General features: G+C 48.9%; 1 protein-coding gene across 1 annotated transcript in view; it reads right to left on the bottom strand.

Annotated features, from left to right (window-relative positions):
* Positions 1-18,128, bottom strand: part of prmt3 (protein arginine methyltransferase 3) — a 40,239-nt gene that overhangs the window by 13,007 nt on the left and 9,104 nt on the right. Inside the window, exons 10-13 of the mRNA XM_079736224.1 lie at positions 15,950-16,049; positions 8,618-8,696; positions 4,042-4,229; positions 2,068-2,154 (exon numbers count right to left, since the gene is read on the bottom strand). Of these exons, the coding sequence (XP_079592350.1) occupies positions 2,068-2,154; positions 4,042-4,229; positions 8,618-8,696; positions 15,950-16,049 (454 nt within the window). The remainder of the gene's footprint in view (positions 1-2,067; positions 2,155-4,041; positions 4,230-8,617; positions 8,697-15,949; positions 16,050-18,128) is intronic.

Below are 18,128 nucleotides of genomic sequence, written 5' to 3'. Positions count from 1 at the left end.
AGAGAGAGAGAGATATGTGGAGAGAGAGAGAAATATGTGGAGAGAGAGAGAGAGAGAGAGATAGAGAGAGAGAGATTTGTGGAGGGAGAAAGAGAGAGAGAGATATGTGGAGAGAGAGAGAGGAGAGAGAGAGATTATGGAGAGAGGAGAGAAGAGAAGAGAGAGAGGAGAGAGAGAGAGAGAGAGAGAGAGAGAGATATGTGGAGAGAGAGAGAGAGGAGAGAGAGAGGGTTAAAACATCAGAGGGTTTCAGAAAGAAGTAGAGAGTAATAGAAAGAGAAAGTGAGACAGAGAGCGTGAGCGAGAATAAGTGAAAGAGGACAGTGGGACATAGAAATTGGAAAATAGTGATAGAGTAAGTGTGTGGAGAGAAAAGAGAGGCGAGAGAGAGAGAGAGAGAGAGAGAAGTGGGAGAGAGAGAGAGAGAGAGCGAGCGAGAGCGAGAGAGAGAGAGAGAGAGAGAAATGGGAGGGAGAGAGAGAGAGAGAGAGAGAGAGAGAGAGGCGAGAGAGAGAGAGAGAGAGAGAGAGAGAGAGAGAGAGAGAGAGAGGAGAGAGAGAAGAGAGAGAGAGAGAGAGAGAGAGAGAGAGAGAGAGAGAGAGAGAGAGAGAGAAGCGGGAGGGAGACGGGTGCGGGGGGGTATTTGTCTTGTGCGTGCGGGCAGACGCAGGGGCTGTGCTGTTCATTTAATGCAAGGTTAGGCAGGCTGCGCTGATGAATGGACTGTCGGCGGCAGAACAAAAGCAGCCGCTCCATCATGGCCCTCGGGGGGCGCGGCCCCATTCTTCCCCAGCGCCGCCCGCTGTCGCTGGTCCGGGACCAGTTTAGCCCCCCGCTCAGCCCCACGCCGCGCCGCACTGCCGGCCGACCGCGGATCAGCTACGGGCAGCGGCAGGAGGTTTATACTGCCCGCCGGAAAGAATAAAAGGGGTAAGGAAGTGAAGGGAGGGAATCCGGGGAGCGCAGCACCTGGGCCGGCGGTGTACGCGGCTAAACCCCCCGCTGATCTGCTCTCGCGGTGGGACGCCGACCGCGAGAGCAAGCACATAAGATTGGGAGCGGGACGGTAAGACACACGCCTCTCCATAGCGGGACGGAGAGGCAGCGAGACGGGGCTCTCGGAGAGAGAGGAGATCAAAGTTAACCCCCATTAGAGACAAAGAGTGGCCCCCCCCCCCCACACTCTCCCCCAAACACACTGCCCATCCTACTGAGCTCGTGTCATGTCACACTGTGCCACACTCCTAACATGACCCGACTGCAGCCCGGCTCAGAAACACAAAGGGGGATCTTTTCAATTATGGGGGGGAGGGGGGGGAAAGATGAGAGGATGTTCACAAATCCTGTTAAAGCCCACAAGCCCTGCCCAGGGCGCCCAGGACAGATAATAACCAGCTATTGATTCTCCGTTAAACCTGTATAGGGCTAGGGGTAGGAGAAGGGGGGGCCGTGCTGCAGCATAGCACGACGCTAAGCCCGCTTCTGACGGCTGGTCGGGGTCTGTGGAGGACTCGTCTGTTGCCAGTAGCGAGCGTTCGGAAGGTCCAGAAGCTTCTGAGTCATGAAATTGAGTCACGAAACCACAAACCCGTCGTGTTTCTTTAGATGCACGTAGCTGACCAATCAGAGGTCTAAATGAATGGTCCAATGTACTATATATATATACACATACATACATAAAAAGTAATAGGTAGGCAAGACATTTCACAAACAATAACTTACGTACAAGAAACAGCAGGGAAGATTAACTTGGTGTTCACCACTTAACCACACATTTATTTCAATTACTATTTTGCGTGTGTACATGAATAATAACCAGCCCAACCTGTGTATTTAATAAATCATTATATTCCCAGAGCCCCTGTGAGCAACATGCTTCTCTCCCTCCTCGTTAGCCTCAGTTGTAACAGCTGTGCTCAGGAGCCAGTTTAAAGCATCCATTTCCCAGTGACAGTTCCCAGCTAGCCAGTGGTGAGCATTTACAACATTGTACTTGTAGAGACAAACCCAGACGTTCTATAATTATAAGGTAGTGTGTGTGTGCGTGCGTGCGTGGCTGGGTCTTACCGTGCATTCCTTGGTGTGTGTCATCTTCATGCAGAAGTCTGATGCAAATTCCAGCTCAGAGAGACACACTCGGTTACAATCAATAGTCTGTTGGGGTGAAAAAGAAATAAGGACTTAATTCATTGCGCACAAATCAGAGTCCTCGCAAAAAGCTTTGCCTGACTCATGCCGGTGCACGATTTTGCATTTGAATCACACCTCCAACCTCTCTATAAAGTCTGATTGCATCGCCAAGTCTCAGTTCAAGCAGCTTAATAGCAAGGACGTCTGCGAGAATGTATTTAAATACCCAAGTGGAAACCTTTATATTGCACATCAGACGATGAAAGGACAGGACAGGGGTTTGGATGTCTTAAAGCAGGTTGATTGAACGGAGCACTGCTCACTGATCCAACACGAACCAAACTACACCAACCCAGATCTGCCCGGTAAAAAAAAAAAACAGCACTTGGAAATTGAATCGCAAGTGGGTTCATTGTCCTGCAAGGCAGCGAGCTCCTGCTCACTCCGACAGGCCGAACCTGCAGGAGGCAGCCTGGCGTGTCCCGGGGCATGGGGGAGAGAAACATGCAAAAGGGTTTTAAGGGAATTCGCAGTGCCGTGGCAGGGCTCACAGTTTAACGCCGTGGCAGGCGGCGGTAATGGAACGCTGGTCGATCGTGTCAAAGGGAGGGCGATAGATGAGGACTCGTGTAATTTGGGCACGAGGAGCTGTCTATTTTTCACTGGAGGGGAGAAAACTATCGATTACGTGGGGGAATTCAAATTCCATTATATGGAAGGTGTGCCTCCCATCCATCACACACCAGAGGTGGGCGGAGAACGCTCCACTTAGGGAACGGGCCAGGCAGGAAAGACACGCAGGACGGTCCACGAGACTTAATACAATACCGAGAGCAGTACTCTGTGCAATGTGATTACTTTTTAAGTTTGTGTGTTGTGTGTGTGTGTGTGTGTGTGTGTGTGTGTGTGTGTGTGTGTGTGTGTGTGTGTGTGTGTGTGTGTGTGTGTGTGTGTGTGTGTGTGTGTGTGTGTGTGTGTGTGTGTGTGCGTGCGCACGCATTCGAAAGACATAGAAGAGAGAGATAGAATTAATTTGTCTTTTTATGTGTGGGTATTTGGCATTTCTGTGTGAGAGAGAAACATTTAGTGTATGTGTGTTATCGTCTGCGTGCAGGTGTGTGTAAGAGAGTGAGAGATTGTGGGTGCGCGTGTGTGTGTGCAAGTGAGAGACACCACAACAGTTAGAAAGGCCTGTATGTGTGTTTGTTCAGTTGTATCCCCTTGTGCTTTAATACATCTTCACACTGGCTGTAAGACCTCCAGCAGGAGGCTGAGAGTAATGAAGTCTCCTTAAGAAGAACTTAGGCAAGGACTAGCCAGGTCAAACACAGCTCTACATCACTGGCACCCCTACCCACACCCTCTCTCTCTCCATCAGGCCCTGCACTGCTATCCAACACTCCCCGAAACCGAGAGACAGAGAGACACAGTCAGAGAGAGAGAGAGAGAGAGAGAGAGAGTCAGAGAGAGAGAGTCAGAGTCAGAGAGAGAGAGAGAGACAGAGTCAGAGAGAGAGAGAGAGAGAGAGAGAGAGAGAGAGAGAGAGAGAGAGAGACAGAGTCAGAGAGAGAGAGTGAGGGACAGAGTCAGACAGAGCTTTTTTGAATTTAATTGAATTGAATTGAGAGAGAGAGGGAGAGCCAGAGTCAGACAGTGAGAGAGAGAGACAGAGTCAGACAGAGAGAGAGAGAAAGGAGCGAGAAGGAGACAGAGACAGAGAGAGAGAGAGAAAGGAGCGAGAACGAGACAGAGACAGAGAGAGAGAGAGAAAGAGAGAGAGAGGGACACAGACAGACAGACAGACAGACAGACAGACAGACAGACAGACAGGCAGGCAGGCAGGCAGGCAGGCAGGCAGGCAGGCAGGCAGACAGAGAGACAGACAGACAGACAGACAGACTGAGTGGCTACCTGTATGACTGTGGGCTCAGAGATGAGCGTGGCGGGGTCCACGGTCTCCACCCCAGCCTCGGGCAGTGCAGCCTTCTTCATGCACGCCATGTTGAAGCCGTAAACGTCGTCCCAGAATGCAATGTGGTCCTGGTGCTTCTGTGCATCTCCGATCGCGGCCAGGCTGATGTTACACAGGTCTGGGTAAACTAAACGAGAGGGATGATGAAGGTCAAAACGTTTTTATACAAAAATAATAGTATCAAGGTGTTTACTTTTTGCTCAAATCTCTCTATCCACACACATACATGCACATACAATGTTAGATTGATCACAAAGTGCCATTGAAAGAAAGCTATTAAAATTGACACCTACATTTTGTTTGTAAGCGATTGTTTGTTTGTTTGTTTGTAAGCGAAGTGTTTACTGCAAACTCATGAACACCCTGTGGGACCTTTATGTCAAACTGTCGACGAACAACGAGGTCAAGAACAAACAGAAAGGCAAAGAAAGCAATAACAAAAAGTGAGAAATGCATTTTTTGTCTCCAGAACGCCTCGGAACGTATTTGGAGGCTGGTCCAACGTGTAATCAGGAATGAGTAGGTAGCATTAGGTAGAGATGCTTTCGGATCGATCCATTAATCCTGCCACACTGATAGGGTGTTCTTACATCAACAACACAAAGAAGAGGAAGGCAGCTACCACGGTACCCTATTTAATATCAATGAATCTGATGGCTCCGAAATTGAAGCCGTTAGCCGATGTCGGGGTGTGACTGGGGGGCGTGGAGTTGAAATACAAATGGATGACACATGCACACCCATAGGGAAGGGGGTTTTCACTTCCTGCCCTGGTTTCCTCAGTGTTACGCTTGAACTGGTGTCTAAAGTTTGCTGTTGATACACGTCCCCAATGCATCATGACCATCGACGCATTGGGTCAACAGATATTTTGCTAGCTGCAGATTATTCAATTTCATAGTGTAAGTGAACCAATTAATGCTCAAACACACTCCACACACAACAGCTGGCGTACCCTGGGTCAGGAGGTAGAGCGTGTTAACTTTTAACCGGGAGGTTGTTTCTATCGTTCCCCGGCTCGCACTGAGTGTGGAGGTGTCCCTGAGCAAGACGTCCAAACGTTGCCCAATCCAATTCATATACATTTTTAACTTGAAAGGTGATTTAGTAATACATACTTAATCAAGACTTGAATACAACCATTGCCAAGATGGCTGCGTATGATTTCTACGAACTTCAACGTGGCGCTGCTTTGGTGATGCTGCTTTTATTAACGCTGAAGCTGTGATCCGAGGTTAGGCTGCGATGCGTCAGTGTTTTGGGTTTAGGTGCAGCGTGCAAGATGTATCCTGCATCTGGCCAAGTCAGAATATACACCCCGATATACTGGACTATTCTAACTTGCTTTCACCCCAAATATGAAGTCCAGCGTATGGCCTAAAATAAGCTTGCTCTCCCTTTATTTTTGCACAGTGTATTTCTCAGAGCGTTCACAACGTTCACAACAGTGCCAGCACTACAGCATTAAGGCTTATCGTTTGAGAGGTTTGTGAGTGACCAGTCCAAACAATGCGATAAGGAGTGTCACCCTTCCCTGCCAAAGCCCTTTCAAACCCTGCATATATAATGTGAAACAAAATAAGTTGAATGTGCGGCATGTGGCTCAGGAGGTAGAGTGTGTTGGCTGGTAAACGGAAGGTTGCTAGTTCGATCCCCGGCTCCTCCTAGCTGAGCGTCGAGGTGTCCCTGAGCGAGACGCCTCACCCTGACTGCTCCAGACGAGCTGGCTGTCGCCTTGCATGGCTGACACCGCCGTTGGTGTGTGAATGTGTGCATGAATGTGTGAATGTTAAGCAAAAACTGTAAAGCGCTTTGAGGGGCCACTGGTTAGAATAGCTCTTTATAAAATGCAGTCCATTTACCATTTAATGAAGGATAAATACACCTAGTCCACCGCCACTGAATTGTTCCTCCGTTTGCGGTGTGTTTAAAGTCAGAGGCCTTGCCGAACATAATCAAATCCAAGCCGACGGACAGCGAAGAGTGTGAGGGTGCGGCGACAGCTTGTGATTGGCAGCTCATGGCCTCTTATTACTGGCTGAGGTGTTCCTGTGACCCTGCAGGTGTCACGGTAACTGATGGCCACACACACACACACACACACACAATTAAAGGAATGCCCCTCATTGTCCTCTGATTAGTGAAGCAAGTGAGTACGTCTGAAGGACCGGGAATGAGCAGCGGAGAGAGACAGTTGTGCTGAATGGACAAAAATAGAGAGAGAGAGAGAGAGAGAGAGAGAGAGAGAGAGAGAGAGAGAGAGAGAGAGAGAGAGAGAGAGAGAGAGAAGGGAGACGGAGGGAGAGAAAGAGAGGGAGAGAGAGAGAGTGAGAGAGAGAGAAACAGAGAGATCAATCGCAGAAGCAGAAGAAAAAAATGTGTGTTTACGTTATAATGCTGTCGACCCAGAGTGAAAAGACGGAGATGGAATGGGCTGGTAGTTAAGAGGAACTGAGGGTGCGGGGGGGGTTCTGTACGGTCCTGCGTCCCCAGATTCATGGCTTTGACATCTGCGTCCTTCTCGATTCGCTGCGCTCGGCTCGTTCATCACCCCCCCCCCCCAGCGTGCACCCTCCCTGGTCCTCCCATTGGTGGGTGGACTGGAATTGGGGGTTGTGGGGGGGGTGGGGGTGTTGAACAGATTTCCTCTCCCTGGACTACATGCACACCGTGCATGTTCACACCAGACTTAACGAAGAAGCTTCCAGCAGGGTTATTTACATCGTTTGTACAAATGATGAAAGTAGATTCAGCCGCTTCAGACAGCTTCAGTGTTGGGAGTTGAACTACGGACCCTTCACTGGGGGGGGGCTGCAGCCACCGCCGCAGGGGCCGGGAGGGGGTGGTTAAGGGCTCGTGACGAGGAGCCATACGGGATTCTGTGAACCCGTCTCGTTCTGTTACCGGGGTCGCTGGGGTCACGCTGCCACCCGGCTGGCCAATCACACGCTCCCCGGGCCGTCTGTCCTGCCACTGTCAATCCCGCCAGGGTGAGTGACTGGCTGTGTGACTGTGTGTGTCACAGGGGGTGTGCGAGTGGGAGTGTATGTGTGTGTGTGACTGTGTGTGTGTGTGTGTGTGTGTGTGTGAGTGAGTGTGTGTGTGACTGTGAGTGTGTGTGTGTGTGTGACTGTGAGTGTGTGTGTGTGTGTGTGTGTGTGTGTGTGTGTGTGTGTGGTGTGACTGTGAGTGTGTGTGTGTGTGTGTGTGTGTGTGTGTGTGACTGGGAGTGTGTGACTGTGTGTGTGTGTGTGACTGTGAGTGTGTGTGTGTGTGTGTGTGTGACTGTGAGTGTGTGTGTGTGTGTGTGTGTGTGACTGTGAGTGTGTGTGTGTGTGTGTGACTGTGTGTGTGTGACCTCTCTGGGATGTCCCTAGGAGCCACTAAAGGCGGTGTGGTAGAACGGCTCCTTTGTCAGAGCAGTTTTGGCATTGGAGAAGGTTTCTGACAGGGACTAGCTGATGATAGGCACACACACACACACACACACACACACACACACACACACACACACACACACACACACACACACACACACACACACAGTGAGAAACCTCTATAGTGAGAACCCTAACTTTTTGAAGAGAATTTGAATAGACTCGGAATACGAGTACTCTCATATTATTACTCTATTATATTATCTCATTATCTATTCTGGACACATACTACACCTACACAGAGTTATGATGAATATTAATGTGGCTATGATGATCAAATAGAAGAAAGCATTGATTTTCAGTGCCACGTTTAAGTGAATCATGATAGTTTGATAACCCACATACATCACATAATACCTCCTGTCACTTTATTAACGTGTTTTAGCCCAGTAATTCAAGATACTGCATGGAAACCTCACTTAAGAATATCACCCCTGTTCTTTGGATGAATCACTTTTAGATTATACGAGTCTGCGAATGAGCAAGCAGTAAGGGACAGAATTGGTTCTGGGCCAACACTCAATCTATTTTTAAGGCCATTCCCTTAGGATGAATGCATTTTTTGGGCCATACCCTTAGGATATAAAAACATTTTGTGGACATCCCCTTAAGCAGAGTTCACACCAAAAGCTGTGGTGTCTGGTTTCATAACACCCTCCAGAGGTGCACACAGCTCGGTGAGTTTCAGCAGCCACGTCTGAATGACTGGGGCGAAATTTGAACAAAAGTTCAATAATTCAATTTGAGCGAACGTGTGAATGAGGCAACATTTGTGTTGTTCGCATGTGTAAAATCACACTAATTTGGTTTCGTTAACCTCGTTCCCACAGCGCCATTTGCGCCGCTGGGCAAGGAATGTAGGTCAATTGGTGTCTTTGCATTGACTTTGTATGTAAGCATATTTTGTTGACATACCCATGGGATGAGCACATTTTGCAGACATAACCTTAGAATGAATGCAATTTGTGGACATCCCCTTAGGATTAATACATTTATAGTTGTTTCACAGCTTGGGAATAAGTGAGAGGATGAGAGAGAACGGGGGAGAGAGGGAAAGACGCCACGGGCAGTGCCCTACCTGATCCTCCATCAGCCAAATAGAGATCTCTGGCGTACAGGACAGAGTCCAGCATGGACTCAAACAGCAGGAAGTAACCCTGGAGAGAGAAGGAGGGCGAAGAGGTGGGGTTTAAACAAACATCACCACATCTAGTATTCAGAGAGAACACGTCCATTGCCCACAGAACAATCACATTATTTAAAAGTAGCATCTGGCCGTTGTGAGAGAGGTAGATTCATTCTGGACGCTACATCGAAAGCATTAAGTGCTACATTGGAATGGGTCGTTAATGGAGAAAACGTTCCTGTGCATCCCTCGCTGAGCCAGCGTCCCAGGAGCCGAGGACTTGACCCTGGGTTCACCTGTTCCACGCCGCTGCACAGCACATTAGCCACGGTGTTAGTCCGTTAATGCTGAAATTGAGTTTTGGACCACATCTTGCCGGCTTCACCCTGAGTGACAGCTACTGCTGACGAATGGCTATTTATTTAGCCTTGCAAGCGGCCAACTGTCTTCTCCCTGGTAGAATAGCCCACCTCCCACTGGCTCCTCCCCTCTTTGCTGGCCCATATCCCATTTATAGTGAGCAGTGTTGAGAAATATGGAACCACGTTGAGGAGGAGCGAGCAGCCCACCAAATGGTATGCCTTCTTTCACTGTATCCATGACACCCAGGAGTCGTTTACTTGATTATTTTAAAAGGGGAGGAGTAAGGGTCTAAAATGGCCGAACCTGAACTTGCTTTAAACCGTGGGACAGAAACGTTACATGGCTATCAACAAAACATCTGGCACTCAATCGGAAATAAACGTGCCAGTAAACGCAAAATGTTTAAATGCATTTGCAGCAAAACTGTGAACGCAGTAACCCGTGTTGGACCAGAGGGGGTGCTGTCGCTGCAGTTTCACTTTAAACCCGGGTTGTGCTTTAAAGACGGGCGAACTCCTGAGAGCCGCGGGGAAAGTACCACAATTTGGGCAAAGTCGGGGAAACCTCGGCGGGGACGGAGATAAGAGCGATAAGATCGGGTTCCTCCTGGCCGGTAATCTGCCGCAATAAGCCCCTCGCCGCTCAAGGGCACCTCAGAGGAAGAGCGCCCGAAGGAGCTCAGTGTCCGTCAAAACCCGACCCGGCGGCTGATGGATGGCGGCCGCGCTCTCCCCGGCGGCGGGCATGAGGCCGCGATTGCGCCCAGCCGAACATGATGGAGATGGCGGAGCCGGGGCACGCTCCCGTAGCGGCGCCCGATAGATTTCTCCGTGTATGCCGGCAGTCGCGCTGCCATGGCGGGGCGGCGGCGGTGGCGGCGGCGGGGTGACTGCGTTGGTCCCCCCGGTGTCCTTACGCGCGTGCCCAGGTCGTTTTTTAAAGCCGGCACACGGCGTACCCTGGCCTCGTAATTTAGAGCCCAATTTCACGGGACACTGCCTCACTTGAAGGAAAGAGGATATATATGTGGGTCTGTGTGTGTGGGGGGGGAGAGAGAGTTCACGGTAGAAGTGGGAGAGTGTGAGTGAGATGCCTGGAAGCGGAGTCACGACTTGTTTTATTTCCCAGGACAGCACGATCGCCGCCCCTACCGTCTTCTATATCCTTCCCACCCGTTGTTTGTTCCAAACCCCTAACGCATACCTCCAAATTGTTAATTACAAAGATAGAGAGCCACATCTGCACCAGCGGCGTGGGGAGTGTGTGAAGGATGGGAGATGACGCGACACCGCGCTGCTCTGAACCACATGGCGGATTTATTACACTGCAGCGCGTAACATTAGCACGGCAAAGCAGGAGACCGCAAACAAAGATTAACATCTAATAATGCAGAGGTTATTCAGCTTTAGTATAACATGCCATACATACTGTATTAGCTTAAACAAAATGAATCGTTTTTAAGTAACGATCAAGTCTTTCCATATTTTTAACAGTCGTTGAATGGTGGTATGGTAGTGGTTCCAGTGCCATACTGGTTTCACTGGTTCCCTGGGACCGGAAAACCTAGAGCAGCGTGCTGAACTGCATGGGACACCCCAGATGGCCCAATGGAAGATGGAAGGTCGACGGTGGAAATCCACTGACTGTTTTAAAATCAGTTTAAGGTATTAACTTCTTGGTGGTTAGCAGTAGCCATACAGTTTGAAATGATTCACCCTAGTTATACGATTAGCAAAAGTTTAATGTTCATTTAAATGTACAGCTAACAGTAAGGTTTCGGTAAACATTTCAAGGGAATTGGTTTAGACAGGGTTTAGTTCAGGCCAGGTCTTGGACTGTTCAAAGGCCAGGTAATGTTCTACTGAGACCCTTTATAAGGCACAACCGTTAGAACAATACTACAACAGCCCATACGATTTAGAGAATGGATCTGGCTGGTTCTTACATGACTCCCAGCATCCCAGCACGGGAGCGTGAGACATCAACGCAACTCTGCATCAACAGTCATTCCCTAAAAACTATTTAAACCCCACTTTAAAATAGGCATTAAAAAACTCTAATCAATTGGTAGAAATCGCTTTGTTTCATGGACATTACATCTGTAAAGTAAATCAAATCCATGGACCAAATTGAATCTGAAGTAAAACGCGTTTAGGGTCTTACAGTATAAGTGAAGTCACACATCGAGACGACGGCTCTGTGCTCAGAGGTTGACCTTCATATCTTCCCACCTCTCTCTGAGAGTCAGTTCGAGCATTAGTGAAAGGCCTTGGTTAACTTGTCGTGTACTTCAAGACTCCCCTGACTGGTGTCGGGCTGTGCTCGTCAGTGTAGCAGTCAACGGCCGTTTCAGACTAATGAGAACCTAATGAAAATGGGCTGTAGCGGCTTATACACATTAGAAGAATTAGCATAAAAAACACATTCCCCTGAGCAAGGCCCCAAAACATTCTAGCAGAGACAGAAATACGCACAACAAACATCTTGTGGAGTTTTACAGCGACATAATATGAGGATTCAGCCCATAAGAACATTCACAAAGACCGGTTAGAAGTGTTTCTATTGCACGGGATCTCCGCATTAGCAGTTTATCATGGGTGCTCCTCAAACAAAACGCACTGCTCTCCTCTCTCCTTGTGTAGTCCGCGCACGTTTTCCTCAATTACTGCAGAACATCATCAGCGAGGCCCCTGGGGCACCGTGGGGAAATCAGAGGGGTGTGTGAGTGTGTGCGTGCCTGTCTGCATGGCCGCTTGCTGTGTGTGTCTGTTTCTCTGTGGGTTTCTGTGTGTGTGTGTGTGTGTGTGCGCGCAGGGTAACAGCAGTGTGTGGTGAGAAAGTCTCTGTGCTCCACTGCACACCAAAAGACAAGCGCGAGCCCGTTCTATTGTGGTCTAGGGTCGGGATCGCAGGCGTTTGCATAAACAGATCAGACACAAGGTGTACAAAGCCATACATAGAGGAGCATGGAGGAGCTCATTAAAGCGTTAGCTGGGACTAGCACTCAACAACTCATGACTGTGGGACAAAATAAGTCACAATTATAGGTCTGTATGTGTCCGGATATGATCAGGCATTACTTTTATAATGTTTACGAAATTCCTAGGTTAAGATCGCTCCGTATTTTACAGGATTTTTGTCGTTTTCGACTGGCCCAAAGGAGTACATAAAACTATGCACACGTGATACTGCTCCTGCTTCATTATGATATAAATATACACACACACACAAAATGTAACATGGGCTTAAAATAACTTCAATAATTTAGATTTTTGATTTTTTGATTAGCAACCTAAGAAATATGCGGTTTGACCTGACATATGGATACACTAATCGACATTCAACCGGGCTTTATACTTTAGCATTCGATGGCTACCAGGATGTATGCTAATTTTATCTACCCCACCCCCCAACGCGTGTGTGTCACAGACAAACGACACCAACTGAGCGACCGTTGACAGAGGTCAGAGATGATAGAAGCACAGGCTGAGGCCGAGGTGAACCACTGAAGGCTCACGATACGGACGGCTCATCAATCACACAACCGTAAGCTACGGAGACGTAAACAGTGCAGTGGAAAGTTCTGCTACACGGGCGGCAGCAACCGGGGCGCTCCCTGCACAAGTTGGGGTATCAGACGCAGCCAATAAATCCTCATTAGCACACGGGCACACCTGTGATGCCGTCACTCGGCATGAGGGTGTGTGTGTTTGTTGTTATCTCTTCGGATCCAAGTCTCGTTCCGTGTGTGTGTGTCTCTTTCAGCGTGTGTCTCTTACCGTGTGTGTGTGCCGGCGTGCATGTGTGATTGACAGACAGTCAGATGGGAGGACAGCATGACTGATGACTGCCCATCCTCTGGCTGGGTTAGACATGGCAGGGTGCTGTTGTCGGAGACACACTTCTCTCGACGCACACATCGCTGCAGTGGAGTTTCTGCACACGGACACAACTGTGGGCCCCTGAAAGGCAGGTGAGTCTAAAACACCCCATTTCACTGATCGTCTGACACCAGGAATCCTAATAGGACAACGTCCAGCCTCACGTCTAGCAGGGAGGTACCTGCCATCAAGAGAGTTCTGTGAAGCTTCCCTACCAACCTAAAAATATTTATTTATTTATTCTAAAAACGTTTTTAATGTAGCAGACTATTCTGTGCCTTTGCTGGGAGTCGGTTGCACAACACACGTCGAGGAAATCTCCTCATGGAACGAAACCATAAGCGTCTCCTGCAAGTTCACATGACATCTTCCCAAGTTGCGGATATGTCCCTTTAACAAACTACTCCATTGATGATCAGCCATCGACAGAGCAAAGAAAACCAAGCAACAAGGGTGGCAAGGAGGTGGAGCAGGTTTGGTTGGTAACCGGAGGGTTGCTAGTTCGCTCCCCGGCTCCCCGGAGTGTCGAGGTGCCCCTGAGCAAGAGACCTCACCATGACTGCTCCTGAAGAGCTGGCCGTCGCCTTGCATGGCTGACACCGCCGTCGGAGGGTGAATGTGTGCACGAATGGGTGAACGTTCGGCAATATTGTAAAGCGCTTTGAGTGGGCCGTATAAATGCAGTCCATTTACCATTCAACAAAGTTAGCCAGCCCGGAGCCCAACTTCCTCAGTGACCGTTGACCCGTGCTGTACCGGTTATCTCCGGCTCAACAGCACCAAGACAGAAGGTCCATCACCGGAGATTGATCCCAGAGTCAATCTTTATTTACCGGGAGCCCTTTCTGGCCCCTCCGACTCCCTTGCTTATCTGAGCTGGCCGTATATTTATATATATATATATATATATATGTTTTTCGATGGCTAATGGAGAACAGAGATCAATGTGGTGAGTTATGGAATGACAGTGGCACAGCTTGAAGCAGTCTCTCAAAACACTGCCACAGCCAAAGCAACACAGAGCGAGAGAGAGCCAGTCCATCCATCAGCTATCTCTGTAACCATTGTCTCTCTGTCTGCTCGGACGCCTCCGACAGTTGGACGTGTGTGTGATGTATTACTCTGTCGCTGCTCCCCTCTCCAGCCCCGTCGCAGATCAATTGTGCAAAGAAATAGCATGGGATTCCCAACTTTAGTTAAGAAATTCTCTCTGTTGTAGGGACTTCCAACACTGAGGCGATAATCAGGTTTGTCAGCCAGTGTTGGTGGAAGTAAGGGCCAGATTATTTTGTAGTCGTTGGATATCTCTGAGGGGTGTATGTGCAGTTCCCCACAAAAGTCCATTTGATCATTTATCTTGCATTAGTTTCCAAACGAAATCTGAGGACAGCCTATAGCTCATTGAAAACCCTGATCCCTTTTTATCGACAAGCTGCCATCCAGTATAGTTTCCAGGCCAGGGAATCTTTTCTTTCATCAAATCGTCCATAATGAAAGATGAGTTGACACCATGTTTGTTTGGTTTGTTGCATGAATGTGATAATCTCTCGATTTGTTTCGATGTACATTTCCGATCATCTAACACCCTTCAAACGGTTTACCAAGCATACTGTAAAATCTCAAAATATTTTAAAAAATCATGGAGGGATGCCCAGCATTTCGTTTCCGGCAATAACAAGATATCTCAAAACAGAAGAGATCAATTCAAGTCATTCTGTTCCTCTGTGGATTCCCAAATGCTCTTAACCGAACAGACGACCCAGTTAGGACAACCTGTGCTACAGGCCCGACCTAGAGGCCTCCAGTTAGAGCAACAAAACCATGTATCTCTAACAGACAGCAAGCAAGTGGTGCAGTGAAACCTACAATCCGTTTACAGCTACAGCCTCTCGGCAAAAAACACAAACATGTCCCAGTATGGAAGACACAGATTGGTTGTAAAAAAAAACACTGAAATATATAAATCAAGACAATCGCTGCGTACAAGTCAAAAAAAGGTTAATAGTTCCTCAAGCCATTCACCATAAGACAAAACTGCCTTGTCGTAATGGCAGGCATTCCCCCCTCTCCCATTTCACTCAGGCAGCGCGGAGGACAGCCCTAAAACCCGAGGGGGCCCTGGGAGACGTCCGGCGTCGCCGGGGTGATGAGAAGTGACGGGCCGATCCTGGGAATTAATAGCGCTCCGTGAGCCGGTGTCATCGGAGATTACGCCCCCTATCTTTCACCGCTTGCACCGCGACGTCAACGACCCGCTTTCAATTTCCCATGGCAGCCGATCGGGGGCTCCGTACGTGCTGACCCTTGCCCGCGACCCTGGGCGCTCAGGGCCGGATAAGGACGGGCGTGGGGGCAGATACAGCACCCCCCCACCCCTCCCGCTCATGAATTAGAGATGAATGGAGCGGTGCGTCGGAGTGGGGCTGTCGGAGGCCTTATCGCCGGAGCAGATCTGCCTGATGAATGAGCATCGGGCCGCGGGGAGACGGCTCCTCTTGGTTAGGCATTCAGAGGAGCCGGTGGCGAGCGAGGGCCCTGGCAAGGCCATGGTTTAAACATGCGCTGGACGGACGCGGAGATACCGTGGACGCCGGCAGCTCACTGGCTGCTCGTAGGTGACGAGTGTTGAGAGATCGATAGGGGACTTTAGATTAAACTAATTCTTGTTGTTTATGACTTGCGTTCGAACTTTATGAAGCACAGCAGAAGGAGTAAAAATGGACACGGTGCAAAGAAAACTATAAATATTCTTAATCTATGTTGTGTCACATTTTTCTCCTTTCATTGGCTAAATGATTAAAGCCAAAAGTGGGAAAGTATAATTAAAGCCAGAACTCTTTAAAAGTATTAGGGTACTAAAGGGAACTGAACTGGGGATTATTGAGGGCTGCCCCCAATGAATGAATCAAGTTGATTAAAAATATGCTGTCGATTTTAATACTCAAAATCTTTCATTGAATGAACCAATGTGTGTGTGCGTGCGTGCTTGTGCATGTGCGTGTCTGTGTGTGTGTGTGTATGTGTGTGTGCGGGTACTGACCATCCATTCGGAGATGATGATGTCGACCTTCTCCACAGGTAGGCTGATGTCCTCTATGCGTCCTTTGATTAGCGTGATCTTGTCTTCAAGCTGATTGGCCCTGAGAGAATTGCATAACACTCCATTACACGTCACAAGTCACACGTAGTAACATCAGGTTACACCACCTTATAACACTATGCAACACTGTGTTACAACATCATACAAAAGGGATGCACAAAAGGGATGTCCTGCTCAGCCCAAAAGGGATGGGCTGAGCAGGACCATTTTTAAATTATACAATCAGCCAGCGGCCCATCAGTTTAAAATACAGCCGCTTTGTACGCCGGTCTCGACTACACACATGCGACATTGATGTAGGCTTTACGTTGATGTAGTTGTTACTAGTACAAGTACTTCAGTTCTTGTATTTACTCAAAGAACTTCAGTAATTGTACTCCAGAGTGTGGAGAATTTTTTAAGAATGTGAGGAAGACACAATGTTTGCAAAATGTAAAGCAATGGTGTGCGAAATAATTTGTCACATCAAATTGTATTAGACACAAATACAGCGCAAATGTTGTATTTGTGAGCTGTGCTCGTCTTCACTTGTAAATTAGCTATATCGTGAGCTTAGTGAAAAGTGAAAAGGCTTCCACATCGCTCGTCTGTGCACGTCTTGAAGAACTCAGTAGTCAGCACCAAGGGAGTCAAAAGCGACACCAGGGACAGCAGTGATACAGTGGAAACCCAGAGAGCATACAGTGTCTCCAGTCCACTAATCGCTGAAACGCAAAGCAGGGCATCCACCTCGCTCCAGTAGTAGAAAGTATCGTACGCTGTATGTTATTTTCCCATTTCACTATTACTGCACACAACACACACACACACACACACACACACACACACACACACACACACACACACACACACACACACACACACACACACACACACACACACACACACACACACACACACAGCACCCCCCCATTCTTTTTGGGAGCCAAAGGTGTGCGTTGAACGATAGGCCCGGGGTGAGTGAGCGTGGAACGGTTGGGGTTTGGTTGGGCTGGAGGTTTGGGGGTTGGGTGGGGGTCTGGGTGCACGACAGTCCACTTGGCAGCGGTGTCAAGCGGGGCGCAGTCCCGACTGTATGAGGGCCGGGGCGGCGGCGGGCGGATATCAATCTGGTGAATATTCCATTATCGTGACAGCTAATGTTACCGAGGACAGAACAATTACTCACCGCGGCGCACTGCATATCCGTAGCGCTGATCCTTATCTCAAACTGCCTCTCCATCCCCCCCCCCCCCCCCCCCGGTCCTGCCGCTATCACCTCCTCCCAGGGACGGTGTAACCACCACCACCACCACCCCGCTGCACACCTCTCACCAGAGGGAATCACTGTAATCTCATTATTGGTGTAATTTAGAGGACAATGTCCCGTCTCTAGAGGGTCCATGTCTCTATATGTTTCTGTGTGTTCTCTACAACCGGGGGGGGGGGGGGGGGGGGGGAAGAGAGAGAGAGAGAGAGAGAGAGAGAGAGAGAGAGAGAGAGAGAGAGAGAGAGAGAGAGAGAGAGAGAGAGAGAGGAACATTTCATCAGGGGAGGAAACTATTCCACTCACTAAACCATTGCCGCTATCAGTGATTTCTGGCCGTCGCGCCACACATGGCTTTTTTATTTGAATTGTGCGCCTGCCGGCGTCTATCTCTGCCATTCACACCCCTTCCCTTGACCTCATCCGTTAAGGACGCAGCGCCAGAGACAGCCAGGCGAGGGTTTCTCATTTAAACTTTGGCGATGGGAGTGGAGACAGGAGATGGATGCTCTTGCTTAGCCAATGGGATCCACTTTAATTACCATCTTTATATTCTCATCAACGGGGATGTGATAGATGCACACACAGCCATACACACACACACTCTCTCACACACACACACACACACACACACACACACACACACACACACACACACACACACACACACACACACACCCTCACACACATACAATTACAGGAAAGGCAAATAAGCAGTGTGTTTGATGGACCACAGGGCTGTATGTCATGGTGTGCCTACCTGCGTGTGTGTGTGTGTGTGTGTAGGTGTGTGTGTGTGTGTGTGTGTGGGGGGGGGGGGGTGTTTGTGTATTCATGGGAGGGGATGGTCACACAGAGGGATTTTGAAGACTC

This window comes from Pollachius pollachius (genome assembly GCF_949987615.1).
Source record: "Pollachius pollachius genome assembly, chromosome: 5".
Taxonomy (NCBI): Eukaryota; Metazoa; Chordata; class Actinopteri; order Gadiformes; family Gadidae; genus Pollachius; species Pollachius pollachius.
The sequence above is the reverse complement of the archived record's forward strand: the minus strand, read 5'-3'. Positions and strand labels throughout refer to the sequence as shown.